Source organism: Plecotus auritus (assembly GCF_963455305.1).
Source record: "Plecotus auritus genome assembly, chromosome: 5".
In the NCBI taxonomy this organism is placed as follows: Eukaryota; Metazoa; Chordata; class Mammalia; order Chiroptera; family Vespertilionidae; genus Plecotus; species Plecotus auritus.
Genome location: NC_137776.1, coordinates 169,791,489 through 169,805,610, shown reverse-complemented (window position 1 = coordinate 169,805,610; position 14,122 = coordinate 169,791,489). Strand labels below are relative to the sequence as shown.

Sequence of the window (14,122 nt, the reverse complement as noted above, 5' to 3'; positions counted from 1 at the left end):
TTATTTGCCTTTGTGCTATTCATTTGCTCTTTTAAAAAATAATGATAATGATAGCTTTTATTAAGCAGGTGCTGTGTTCCTGGCACTGTGTTAGGTGTTTTACATGTATTCACCATCTCATTTTAAGATCAGGATGTTTTTCTCATTTTGCAGAGGAGGAAAGTTATACCCAGAAAAATGGAGTGAATTGCCAAAGTTGAAATTTACATCCAGATCTGACTGACTCTGGGCTACCAGTACATCAGTAGTGACTTGCAAGATTTCTTTATTGTGACTGACCTTGTCATGGAAGTCTTTGAAAGGAAGTGTCAGAGCGATCAGTAGATACCTTTTGGGGGCTCCAGCTGTCTGTCAGCCACTGGGCTAAGTGTTTTATCTGCATAACTTCATTTATTCTTCCTAATCCTAAGAAATAACTATATCCCCATTTGACAGTTGAGGAAATCAAGGTGCAGTGATGTTCAGGGACATCTAGTAAGTGATGGAGCTGGCAATAGGTTCCAAGTCTTCCTGGTTGCAAAACCCACGTTCTTATTCAGGCTGTTGTACGACATCAAAATTTTAGGATGAAATTTTGTTTTGTTTTAATGCAGTATGAGACTGATTTTCAAAGACAGTAGCTTCCAGGTATTTGAGGCTAATTGTTAATTTTTAGATGAGTAATAGCCAGGTTATTGGCAGAAGTACATTTGTCAGTTTGCTAGGACTGTGTTTTATCCTAGAGGTAGCTGTAGACTCTAGCTGACAGGGGTGGGCAAACTTTTTGACTCGAGAGCCACAATGGGTTCTTAAACTGGACCGGAGGGCCGGAACAAAAGCATGGATGGAGTGTTTGTGTGAACTAATATAAATTCAAAGTAAAGGAGCGGAGGGGAGAGCAAGAGAACCCTCCGCTCTTTCGGCTCCGCGAGCCGGATAGAACACCCAAACGGGCCGGATCCGGCCCGCGGGCCGTAGTTTGCCCACGGCTGCATCTTTCCATAGTCAAAGACCTCAGAAGTATAATGTGTAACTTGTGTTAGCACAGAAAAGGGTGGCATTTTCCAGAGCTTTAATTCTATAACATGGAAGACCTCAAACCTCAACCATGCTTCAGACTCACATTAAAGTGCATTCTAATTGGTAATCAGTGCATAAGGAACCAAAGAAAATTTTAATTAAATGCTGTCGTGTGAATTTTCCAGTCATTTTATGCCTGTTGAAATTGTTTTCTTATTTAAAGTTTTCTTCCAGTGCTCTGCCCTCCCTTTTTATAGTAGTGCCTTTTCTCCTATAAGGATTTAATTAGCATCATTTGCTTAACTCTGTGTTCCTTGTGTACTAAGAAGCATTTGGTGCAATGGAATGAGCATGGGGATTTGGAGTCTTACAGACTGGATCAGTTACTTAAATCTCTGTGAGCCTCAGTTTCTTTGTCCTATAAAATGGGGCTAATCCTATTTCCTTGGAGGCTGTTGGGAGGAGGATTAGAGATAATGTATTTAAGTTGCCTAACAAATAGCTCAGTTTATAGGAGTTGTTTGGTAATTGATACAGATTATTTTCTGAAGTGGTAATAGAGTCTGTTTTATTTAGATCTCCTTTTTGTCTTATTCTTTTTAGATGTTCACACGGACTGTCTTCAGTCATGGCCTTGGGTTTAAGGTGCTTCCGCTTGGTCCATCCTGCCTTTTGCAGTTCTCTTGCAGCCTTGACCAGACCTGTTTCAGAAGTTATGCTGAAGACAGTGAGTGGAAGACAAAATGACCACGGGCAATATGTGGCCTGCGCAGCTATACCCACCCGTCATTTTGCTACCAAGAAAGCCAAAGGTAGAGACATCTGACCTCCTCACCCCTTTCTTATAGTTAGCCCTTGAATTATCATAGCTGGAAGGATATCAGAGATGTACTCAATTTCTCCACTTGCCACATGAGGAAATGGTTTCTCACATAATACGATTGATTAGCTTAAAAGGTCACAGTGATAGAGAACCTAGGGTCTGTTTTCTCATTATCATGTTGCTCATATGTAACGATAGCTCAGAAATGCCTAATTTCTTTCTTTAAATTTAGAATTAAAGGTATAATGCTTGAGGCAGGGATCAACCCATTTTTCTCCTTATAGTAAGATCTATGTTGGAAGTAAAATTAAAACCAGAAGGTTGTTGGGTAAAGGGTATTAGAGCTATGGATTTAGATGGATGATCTTAATGGTTTGTGTCATCCAAGAATGAGACTTTGATATACCCCAGATCTCAGCTTAAATGTCACTTCCTCAGGGAAGCCTTCCCTGACCTCTTAGACTGGGTCAGGCCCCTTGTTATGTGCACTCGTGCGCGCTGTTATTTTACCTTTGATGTACTTAGCACAGTACTCATTAATTAGTTAATTCATTGTAGGTTCGATTATTGTTTGTTGTATGTCTTCCATGCTGGACCCAATGAGGGGAGGGCCTATGTTTTTCTTGGTTAGCATCTAACAGAGCTTGACATATAGTATGCTTAAAAAAATTTTGTTGAATAAATGAGTGACAGAAAATTGTCAAACAGATCTGCTATTTGAAGTGGTGGGTCAGGGAGTCCACTCCCAAGGATGGTGCTAGAAATATGCTACTAAATATTTTTTCCATTGACTTTTTTATATGGTTTCATGCAAACCTTCCCTTTTCGGTTAATAGGAAAATTAACAAGTCACTGAAAGATTATTAATGCATAGAAGACTTATGTCCTCTTAATAGTGACAACAGTATTAACTTTTGATTTGTATGTTGTATTAAATTTTTTAAAAATTCACCTACATTTAATAATTTAATCCTTATAATTATCCAATGAAACACAGGTCTCACCATTTTGCAAATGAGGAAACGTGAGGTACATAAATGGGATATGCACTATACAAATAGCACAGGATCTAGCTCATGGTAGATGTTCAGTAGTCTTTGTTGTAAATGAATTTCAATAAATGTTTATTGATTATTTAAGAAATAAACAACTGTAGGATATTATTTAAATATTTTTCTATTTTTCTCCTTCCCTCACCCTTCAAAAATATTTGTATGACTCACCATAGTGGTCAGAATGTATATGAAAAATTGCCATGATGGCTTGGACATAAAACAGAACTTTATTTAGCTTCCAATGCTGTCAGTTTTCTAAAATATAAGCCATTGCACTGCCATTGGTGGTGGTAAATGTTTCTGAACTATTGTTGTTCTGTTTGTCTGTACCAGCCATCAGATACTTTGCATATCCTTGTCTTAGTATTTATTTTATAATTAATTAATATATTCCTGTATCTCCAATTAGACTTTATGGAAGCAGCTTAGTGAAAAGTTCATGGGTTTAAAATTAGGAAGATCTGGGACCAAATCTTGGTTTTACTCTTTCATGACCTTATAATATTAGGCAAGTCATTTTACCTTTCTTTTTTTTTTTTTTTAAATATATTTTATTGATTTTTTACAGAGAGGAAAGGGAGAGGATAGATAGCTAGAAACATCGATGAGAGAGATACATCGATCAGCTGCCTCCTGCACACCCCCCACTGGGGATGTGCCCGCAACCAAGGTACATGCCCTTGACCGGAATTGAACCCGGGACCCTTCAGTCCGCAGGCCGACGCTCTCTCCACTGAGCCAAACCGGTTCCGGCCATTTTACCTTTCTCATCTGTTTATTTTCCTGAAAAACAAGGAATTAATTTACTTATGGAGTGTCTGCCATGTGGATAGTGCTCTTTTAGGTAATTGAGTTACTTAATTTATATCCATGTAGCAACCTACCAATATAGATATTATCTCTGTTTTACAAATAAGGAACCTGATGCTCACAAAAGTAGAGTAACATGCCCAAGGTCATAAGGTTAGTTTGCATTATAGCCAGGATTTTCACCTGGGGTATCTCTGTATAAAGTCTGTGCCTTCACTAGTATCTGAGAAAGTGCTTTTAGCACTATGCTGTGTCTCTAGTAGACACTCAGTAAATGTAGACATTTTTTAATAGGGCAGTGATAATGTTCTGTAATTTTCTAGCACTTGGAATTTTGCCCTGCACATAGTAGGCACTTCCTCACTGATTGTTTATTGTCTCTGTTTATTGTCTGCTGTTCTTTTAATCATTGAATGTTGACCTTTTAGCCAAAGGAAAAGGACAGTCCCAAACCAGAGTGAATCTTAACACTGCCTTGGTGGAGGATATAATCAACTTGGAAGAGGTGGAAGAAGAAATGAAGTCTGTGATGGAAGCACTCAAGGATAATTTCAATAAGACTGTCAATATAAGGACCTCACCAGGTTAGTGACTGAACCAGTATTTTGGAGAAGGGCGTGGGGGAAAGATCATGGCTTTGGCAGAGCTGCGTTTTTGTTCCAGCTTTGACACTTACTAATTGGCGACCATGGGCAGTTACTGTACTTTTCTGGTCCTCCGTTTCCTTGTCTAATTCCTACCTTATAGCTTTGGAGTGCATATTAAAATAAGTGAGGTAACATATGTAATGGTTCTGACACAGTGACTGGCACATAGTTAACATTTATTTATCCATTCAGCAAATACTGGTCTACTATGAAGCAGGCATTGTATTGGTACACAGTGGTGAATAAAACAGGCATGCTCTTTGCTCTCATAGAACTTTTTAAAAATTGGGAGTTTTATTATGATAATAATAAACAACTATATATGCTTCTAGGTATTTAGTCTCATAGTAGCTGACATCTTTGCCTGACTTTTCCCAATTTGTCCTATTTGACCATTCTTATCCCTTACTGGGAACCAACTGGCGGCAAACCTGCCCACCTGAGGCATTTCTGTACCCCCGTGTTTGACCAGGAAGATTACGTTTGGGTTAATAACTTCCTGAAAGTGGCTTTTCTAAGTGGGAAATGTCAGAACTGTCTAGGCGAACTGTTTGCAGATGTGATGGAAGAAGTGAGTTGTCAGCTAATGGTACAGGCAGGCAGGCAGGCAGGAAAAATCCAATTGCTGTTAAATTGGCCTTTTGGAAATTGTCATCATCCTAGAGTCAAGCCTGGGACCCCCTCTGAAGATATCTGTGGGAGCTTGGGCGGTTCCCACTCACATCTTGGTTTGGATAGTTCATAAGGAAACCAGAAAATATTTTATGAGCTTGTTCTTAATAAAACCAAGTGAAAAATACACAGCTCCATTTATAAACACCAGCAGAAACATCCTGAGTTCAGCGACAAGATCCAGTGTGAAACCAGAAGACCATTCCATCATTTGTCAACCTTTAGACTGGGGCATTCTGCTTTTGCTGACAGTAGAGCGTGCCATTCAATCTCTCCCAACTGTTTATTTTAAACTTGCTTATTATTTTAGGTATGAAACTGATAAAGTGCTTTGTTTCCCCTGTGCTTTCTGGCCTGTTAACATTCTGCAGCCGAAACCAGAGAGTAGTTTGAGAGGAGCTCAGGGAGAAATGTGATACTTAAAATTAGCCAGCATGCTCCACTCGTGTTGAACTTAAAAAGATGATGGCCTGGAAAGAGGCTGGGAGTGTAATTTGTTAAAAGTTAACCTCTAAGAAAATGAGGAGCAGGAATGAGGCTAAGGGAGATTCTCGCTGGGGACAGATTGAGGGAAAAGGATTTGATACATTAAGTCGATATGGATTTAGGGAATGGGAACACCACGTTGCATACTGGGAAAGCCCATGTTGGGACTTCTGTGGCAGAGGATCTTAGGCAAACCAGGAAGGCTGAATTAAGATCCATTTTCAAAAGGCCCCCGTTGGTATTTCCTCTTCGCTTCTTTCTCTTTAGGGTTATGTTTGTGTAATGTTCTACGTAGAACTTGGGGCCATTGAAGAGACTGGATGAAACAGGCTGAACGTAGCCAGTCTTTTTTTTTTTGGCTAGATTCTTCTATATTATCTTTCATTACTATCTGAACCAGCAGGCACTTTTCTTCTTACACCTTCTTCTGTCTACCAACAGTTTCTATCTTCAAGGTAGTTGATTGTTTTTAATAGTTGTCTAAAATATGGGTTTAGTCGTTTGTCCATTCTTGCTCTCTCTCATTCATCCATGCTTATATACACTCATTTATTCATCAAAGCATTACTGAGCACTTGTTTTGTGCTGATTAATAGGTGCTGTAGATAGAGAAAAGACATTCTCCCCACCTTCCCAGAGCCCTAATTCAAAGGAACAGACTTAATCCAAAATGTGTAAAATTATAGTAAAGCAGAGTGAAGACCTTAGCTAGGAGTTGGTCAGTCCTGGGTTTGAATTCAAGCTCCATTATTAAGAGCTCTTGTGACCTTGAGCAAGTTATTCTCTGTGCCTCCATTTCCTCATCTGTAAAATGGTGGAACTATCTCAGGGTTATTGTGATAATAAAAACAAATCAATTATAGACACTTTTAGCACAATTTCTTGCTCATAGGAAGTGTTCAGCAAATATGATGTTTGCGAACTCACAAGGGGGATTGTAATACAGTTTAGGAGGTCAGATAAGACTTCTGAGATTAGAAACTATTAGAGATCACAGTTCGATTCCTGGTCAGGGCACATGCCTGGGTTGTGGGCTCAGTCTCCAGTGGGAGACATGCAGGAGGCAGCCAATTAATGATTCTCTCTAATCATTGATGTTTCTCTCTCTCTCTCTCTCTCTCCCTCTCCCTTCCTCTCTGAAATAAATTTAAAAAAATATATTTTTAAAAGAAGCTATTATAACTGAGTGTTAAAGAATGATTAGGAGTTATCTGAACAGACAAGGAAAAATATATGCTAAGGGTTTGAGGCAAGAAAGAACAGACTGTATTAGAGAAATTATAAATAGATTAGTTTAGGTAAAATATAGGGAAGTCAAGAAGTAATAATAATAATAATCATTTATTGGGCATTTACATATGCCAGGACACAGTTATAAGTGCTTTCTGTAAACTCTTTCATTTAATCCTCAAGCAACCCTCTGAGCTAAGTACAATTTTTATGCCCCATTTAGAGATCAGGACACAGACACAGAAAAGGTTGAAGGGTCTTCCCAGGGTCTCACAATCATGAGGTGGCAGAGTTAGTATTTGAACCCAGGACATTAGTCTTCAGAATCAAGGAAACTTTTGCTATTATACCTCTTGAGCTTTTCTGGATTAAAGCCAATGGTATCAACCACCTTCTCTTTGTGATTGTATTGATTCTGGTTGAGTGCTTCTACTTAGATCTTTGGGCCATAGTGCGGTACTACATTATTCTAACAATTCCCCATTTGTTTAAAAGACCCCTTCCCCCCACCCCCTTTCTCTTTGTGTCTTCATGAGTGATTCTTACGTCTTTTTTCACCCCTCTAGTTCTCATTTGAATGGGAAACTAGGGATTTTTAAATAATGCCCTTTTTCTATCTGTAACTATGGCTTTATTTGCTTGCTTATTGGGTTTCTGAAAATTTTGCCCAGGGTTTTCTAGAATTCAGATGTGGAAGAAGATTAGATCCAGGGTAACAGTTAAGTGTTAATAGTTGGTGTGTGTTTGTTTGTTTTTCTAAAGAGGATCTAAGTACCAAAATCAAGGTGGGTGGTATAAGGAAAGGGTTTCAAACATGGCTGCATGTCAGAGTCATGTGGTGATCTTAAAAAAATTATAGGCTCCCCCTAAATCACAGGCTCCCAATCCCTTATAGAATTGGGATCTCTGAAGTGGGGCCCAGGAATCTAAATGAAAAATCCCCCTGGCGATTCTGATGCACAGCCAAATTTGAGTTCCACTGGTAAAAGGGGAAGAACCTTGACCGGAATCAGAATTTAGCATTCCTGAGTTTGAGGCTTGGCTTTTTTTTTTTTTTTTTTTAAGGTTTTTTTTGTTGTTGTGTTGACATTATTACAGACGTCCCCTATTTTCTCCCCTCTTCCCTTCCACCCAGCCCCACCCCACTCCACCCCAAGCCTTCAGAAGCTTGGCTCTTGAGTGTTTTTTGTTAGCTCCCAAGTCTCATTTTTCTCTGTGTAAAGTGGAGATCGTAATAAAGTGCTATAGAATAGTTATAAGAACTAAGGGTTAATAAGAGATATCCTTTCTGTGTGCTCATTTTTTGGTGCTTACACACTTGATTGTTTATATTTAGCTATAAACCTCACTTTAATCCTGTAAGGTAGTTATTGTTTACTGAGTTACTAACACCAGGGTATAGAGAAGGTAAGTAACTTGCCTGAGGTTTCATGGTTAGTAAATGACAAAGTTGCTGGAGAGGTGACCAACTCTTTCCAGTTTTAGTTCTGAAAGTCCCGTGTCACAGGAAACCTGTTAGGCACAGGCACACCAGGATGGTTGGCCACCCTGGTTGCTGATAGGAATTCCAACCTTGTTTTCTCAATATGTTGAAGCTCTTTCCATCACGGGACACTGTTGTTCCTGTGAAAAGCCCCTGGAATGGTCTCGCCAAATTGATAAGGGACCCAAAATATTAGTTGAATCTGAAGTAGATAGGGACTTAGGTGTGGGGCTTCTAAGCTCCTTCTGAATTCTAAGACCATATATATATATATCTTTTTTTTTTTTTTTTAGGATCCCTTGATCATATCACTGTGGTAACTGCTGATGGGAAGCTTGCTTTAAACCAGATTGGCCAGATCTCCATGAAGTCGCCACAGCTGATCTTGGTGAATATGGCCAGCTTCCCAGAGGTAAGGTGGCCTTGCTCACAGGGTCCTTATTCATGCTGTCTTTTGGAATGGAGGAGGCTGGGTCAAGGCAGCAGGAAGTATTCCCTCCAGCTTGGGATGAAACAAGAGAGAAGGCATAATGGAGGAAACTTAGGGAGAAGGAAAAGCTCTTTCCTGTTTCTAAATCCCTTTTCTGCTAAACCCTGTAGAAGCCAGGCAAGTAATCTGACTACTGCCACAGGCCCCATCTAAGAAAAACCATAGTGGCCATGTAGGGATTGGCGCTTGGCCAACGTGGTGGGGACTGTGGTAAACTGGGGAGCCTGTGCCCTGTGTGAAGCGAGCAGCCTTTGCTCAGAAATGTAGGCCTGGCGATCAGCATTACCAGGTACTGTGGTTTTTATTTCCAGAAGAAGCCAATAATCCAAATTTTATATAAGATTCTTGTTAAATATTGATAACTAATTCACTTTTTTTCCTTTAAGATTGTGAGAAAAAAACACATTAACGAGCCACTAGTGACCTCTGCATTAGTGTTGCAGAATATTGCACAGAGCACAGTGCTTCCCAGCCTGGAAGGTGGGCTGCATTATTGTTGCCACCTTGGGGCTGTGATATTAAGTCTAGTTGAGGTAGAGAAGGGGCTTCTTTTTAGTGGTCCAGTGGGAATGGACCTGGATTTGAAGTCCTGGAGGACCTGGAACCCGGTCCCATCTCCGTTGCTAGCTGGCTGTTTGACCTTGCTCCACTCTCTGGGCTTCCATTTCCTCATTTGTTGTTAATGTGAGGTGAAGGAATCTGAAGTCCCTTCCTGTTCAATGGTCTGTTTCAGTGTGTCTGTCCCAAAGACATAGACCAAAGGTGAACATGCTAGAACAGACTGGGTTAGAGATATGAGTAAGAAAAAAGCCCTTGCTGTGGACACGTTCAGATCATGTGTTTTTTGAATTCCTTACTCCCCCGTTCCCTTCTCCATACTGTAACCAGAGCGAACTTTTAAAATATACATTGGATTATGTTGTTCCCATGCTTTACATTTATTAATGGCTTCAAGTAGTAGTAAAGAAAAAGATTACTGTGGCTTAGAATGCTTTGTATGATGTGCCCCTTTCTGTGTCTTCAGTCTTGTGCCACTGTCATTTTTACACACCGCTCTAGCTACATTGGTCTTTCAGTTCCTCAAACACACCACACCCTTTGTATCCTCAAGGCTTTACAAGGGCTCTGCCCTTTGCTTGGAACATCGTTGCCTGGCTAATTGCTATATCTCTATCTCTATTTCTATCTATCTATCTATCTATCTATCAATATTGTTATTATACTTATATATGTATCCACTTATTTTTATATATTGGGGTGACATTGGTTGGGTCACAGCTTAAATGTCACTTTCTCAGGGAAGCCTTCCCTAATCTACCCAATCTAAACCCCTTCTCCACACTAAGCTCTCTTATAGAGCAGGGTTCTTTTTCTTTATTGCACTTATCATTATTAATAATTATATCTTTATATCTTTATTTTCCATCTCATTTTCACTAGATTGTAAGCTTGGAATGCAGGAATCATATCTAACTTATTCATTGTGTTGAGCACCTAAAACGGTGCCTGGCACATACATGGAAGCACTCAGTAAATTTTCCACAAATGGATGAATACTTGTTATTCAGTTGATGGAAGGGAGGCTCTCATTCCTGGTGTTACTGAGGAGCTGAGAAATGAACTAAAAGGGAACAGTAAACTCTTTCCCTTCGTGGCCCCCTCTGAACTGCTGAGGCCTCTCTGCCTGGTTCACCTAATCCCATTGGCACTGCAGGCCAATTTATGGAATAGCCTCCTAATTACACAGCTTGAAGACCTCATCAGGCAGATTGCTTTTCAGAGCCAGCCACTTCTGTTATTAAATGGCAAATGGCATTCACAGAAGAAGCGTGATTGGCTACCAGCGCATCTTATGAGGTAGGAGGAGGTATTAACAGCATAATTTTTTTCTTAGCAAGTTGGAGTATATCTTCATTTTTCAACCAAAGCATCTCTGCCTTCCAAGTTGAAATTCTGTGGGTTTTATAGGAGAAAAAAAGCCCACAAAAAACTTTTACAAGCATCTCAGTGGAGAGGTTCTTTACAAGGACAGAATGAGGAAGTGTGAGTTACATTGTCTTTTGAATTCCTTTATCTCATCTGGTGTATATATTAAACAAATAGTCTTAACTAAACATTTCCTTCCTTCACTTTAGAAGCTGTCCATTGAGTACCCAGGTTCATAGCTTCAAAATGCTGAGCTAATCCTCTCTGTGTTTATGTAATTCCTTTCTGTTTCACATGCGGTTGGCTTTCTTTCCAAACCTTCGCTTTTCTGTGTCATGCTGTAGTGACACGATGCAGATTTACATGCATAATCCTTTCAAATGCATTGAAGACAGAAAACTGTGTTGCATTTGTTTAACATGTGTCCTGCTTGATAAATGATACACGTAGTTGCTGCTTTCCATAAACTTGCCTGCAGCTAGAGTTAATGATGGGAAAGAAAAGAAGGGAGTAAAAAGCCACAGCATGATTTGAAGAAAGCAAATGAAAAAAAAAAAAAAATCTGTAGGTTCTATTATTTCCCTTGTGGTAGGAAGAAAGCAAATGTATACTGAGTGTCTACTGTGTTGCCGGGCACTACTTTCTCATGTTTTGTTTTTATGTGATCATGTTTTGTTTCTAGGTACTCTCTAAAATTAAGCATTATTTGTTCCATTTTATAGATAAGAAAACTGAGGCTCAGAGAAGTACAATATCTCCCTGAGGTTCACACTGTTGCGACAGAAACAAGATTTGAACATAGATCTGTTTTTCACTAAAGCCTGTGCTTTTTTAACCATTCATTCATTAATTCAACAAATACTTTTTGAGTTCCTGTAAGTTATTAAGTTTTAGTTGAGGTGCTGGAATTAATCCCCTGATGATAAAAACAGACAAGGTTCCTGCTTTCATAGACCTTACATTAATCTAGGTACTCTTTGGGATATAAAGGAAATGGAAGGCCAGTCCCTGAAAAGGCACTAACAAAGTTGACTTGAACCCAAAGGGTTAAGGACTTGTTGACCTGTCTAAAAAAGTTCTATCATCTCTTGTCCTTTAGCATAGATGAACTTAAGAATGGCAATAGCAGTCTTGCTAATTGATGACAGCACTCCTTCCTGCCTGGCCCCAGATGGGATCTGTGATCTTTCTCTACAGAGTTCTCCAAGCAGCCACAATCATTGGGTCAGTGTTGCCATTTGAGAACTGTCTATTTGCCTTGGGGTACTGGTGAGCATCCCTTCAGTGAGGGGACAAAGGCTAAGATACAAGATGGAAATGCGATAGAAATATATGCCTTTTCATCAGAGCCCTGAGTAGTTCAGAAGTCATGTTGGGAAAATGACTGTAATTCCCTGAGTTTCTGCATCCTACCACATCAAACCAAAATATACATATTTAGAATGTTTTAGAACTACCTCTTCTAGTAGGTTTCTTTTCAAAATGAAACCTGATTTGCATTTTTCTGCATATGAAAGGACACAGAATAAGTAAAGTACAAAATAAGGATTTGGAGGGGTTATATATAAGAAGAAAAAGTAAGGAGATGAGTTTGTCTCATAGATCTGAGTCAGTTTATTAATATACGCATGCAACAAGCTTTTACTGAACACTTGCCATGTGCCTGGCACTGAGCCTTGTACTGGGAAGATGTAGATATTGAGACATAGTGACCCGCCAGCTGGGTATCAGCTGTAGGTGCTCTGGTGCCCACAGGGGAAGGTTCTGTGGAAACACTGGAGTCCTACTGTGAAAGGGAGGGGCTGGTGGTAGGATGTTACCACAGTGAGTTGTCAGTCATTCAGTGAGAAGCATCAGAAAAGGAGGATTGGGAGACTTGAGATCAGGCTACCTCTTCAAAGTGAAGATTCTCTCTTTATTGTTAACTGTAGAAAATCTGTTTCATTTTATTAAGAAAATGGCTGTTCTCTTGCAGAGGGATATTTTATTTCTTTATCTAGTTCATTTATTTACCTTTAAGGGTATCTCTAGCTCTTTTAAGGGCTAGAGATAAGATACCCTTAAAAGAGCTAGATACCTTTAAAACTCCAGACCTAATTCCAAATTATTTTGGGCTATTTTAAAAAAATCAAATCCCCTGTGCTACTAAACACTTGAGCTAGGGGATCTGGAAGAAAATATGGACAGAATGGCATTACTGGACTGAGAGTTGAGGAGCCTCCTGTCTCCTCTTAACTCTGCCAGTAAGCGGAAGTGTGATGGGTAAGGTCCTCACTGTACAGCTCTCGGCTCTCTGGAAGACCATATGTGCTTAGGGCTGTGACTTTATCCAACAGGTCCTATGTACAAGAGGAAGGGACTGTACTTGGCTGTCACAGATCCCTTCCAGCTCCAATAGTCTGTGGTCACAGGTACCATTTTAAGAATTTACTGTTTTAGCTCGGTCGGCATGGCTCAGTGGATGAGAATCGACCTATGAACCAGAAGGCCACAGTTCAATTCCTGGTCAGGGCACATGCCTGGTGGCAGGCTCGATCCTATTGGGGGCGTGCAGGAAGCAGCCAAATCAGTGATTCTCTCTCATCATTGATGTTTTGGTCTTTCCCTTCCTTTATTGATATTTCAATAAAAATATATTTAAAAAAAAAAAAGAGAATTTACTGTTTTAAGCAGTAGCCACACTATTAGATTCTATGTACAGCCTCCCAAGGAAATGATTCATCGGATGTGAAAGTTCTGGTTTATCTTTTGACCTTATGGTTACCCCTCATGTCTCTGTAGAATTTAAGCCATTTAAAAATGAAATAGGTAAGTTTTTCAGACACTCCCTCAAAAACCAAAGCAAACCCTGAAAATATCAAGTAGGTGTGACACAAACCCCATTCTTTTGAACTGGAAGTCGAGGAAGGAACTCCAGGTTGAGAATTGGTCCTGTGAATCCAAGTGATGTGGATTGGCTCTGGTCAAACCTAAAATTCTTTGGAAAATGTCAGAGATCTCATTTTCATGAATTTCACACTGTCATGCCAATGAAAGTATCTCCCTTCCACACTGCTGTCTTTTACCTTTTAGGATTGCATGCCAGTTGTGGTTATATTGTTGCTTGAGGTGAGGTGAGACGCTTTGGGAAATCAGAGTACCAGTACGCCACCTGGCCCATTAGCAGGACTGTCAGAGGAGACCCTGGAGGATGACAGGGAGGGTGACAGGCAGGACAGCAGTGCATCAGCTAAGTGATGACTTCCACTCAGCCTTGTTTGGGGGTCTTGTGCATTCCTACCTTTAAATGCTAAATGTATGTAGTAACTCCTCTTGGTGTTACTGTGGGCCAGATACAGAGCAAGATGCATTGCTCATGCTACCTCATTCAGTCCTCTCTCAGGTGTACGTACCACGTGGTCTCAGGTTACAGAATGGAGGCCCAGAGAGGTCAGGCTTGTTGCCCAGGGTAACATGGTAAGCAGAGCTGGGATTTGAACTCTTTCTGACTCCAAAGCCCAT

General features: G+C 40.0%; 1 protein-coding gene across 2 annotated transcripts in view; it reads left to right on the top strand.

Moving 5' to 3' along the window:
- The window catches only part of MRRF (mitochondrial ribosome recycling factor), a 46,170-nt gene that overhangs the window by 2,824 nt on the left and 29,224 nt on the right, over window positions 1–14,122 (top strand). For both annotated transcript variants that reach the window (XM_080671376.1, XM_080671375.1), the window contains exons 2-4: window positions 1,603–1,811; window positions 4,116–4,271; window positions 8,499–8,617. In XM_080671376.1, the coding sequence (XP_080527502.1) occupies window positions 1,628–1,811; window positions 4,116–4,271; window positions 8,499–8,617 (459 nt within the window). In that variant the 5' untranslated portion in view covers window positions 1,603–1,627. The remainder of the gene's footprint in view (window positions 1–1,602; window positions 1,812–4,115; window positions 4,272–8,498; window positions 8,618–14,122) is intronic.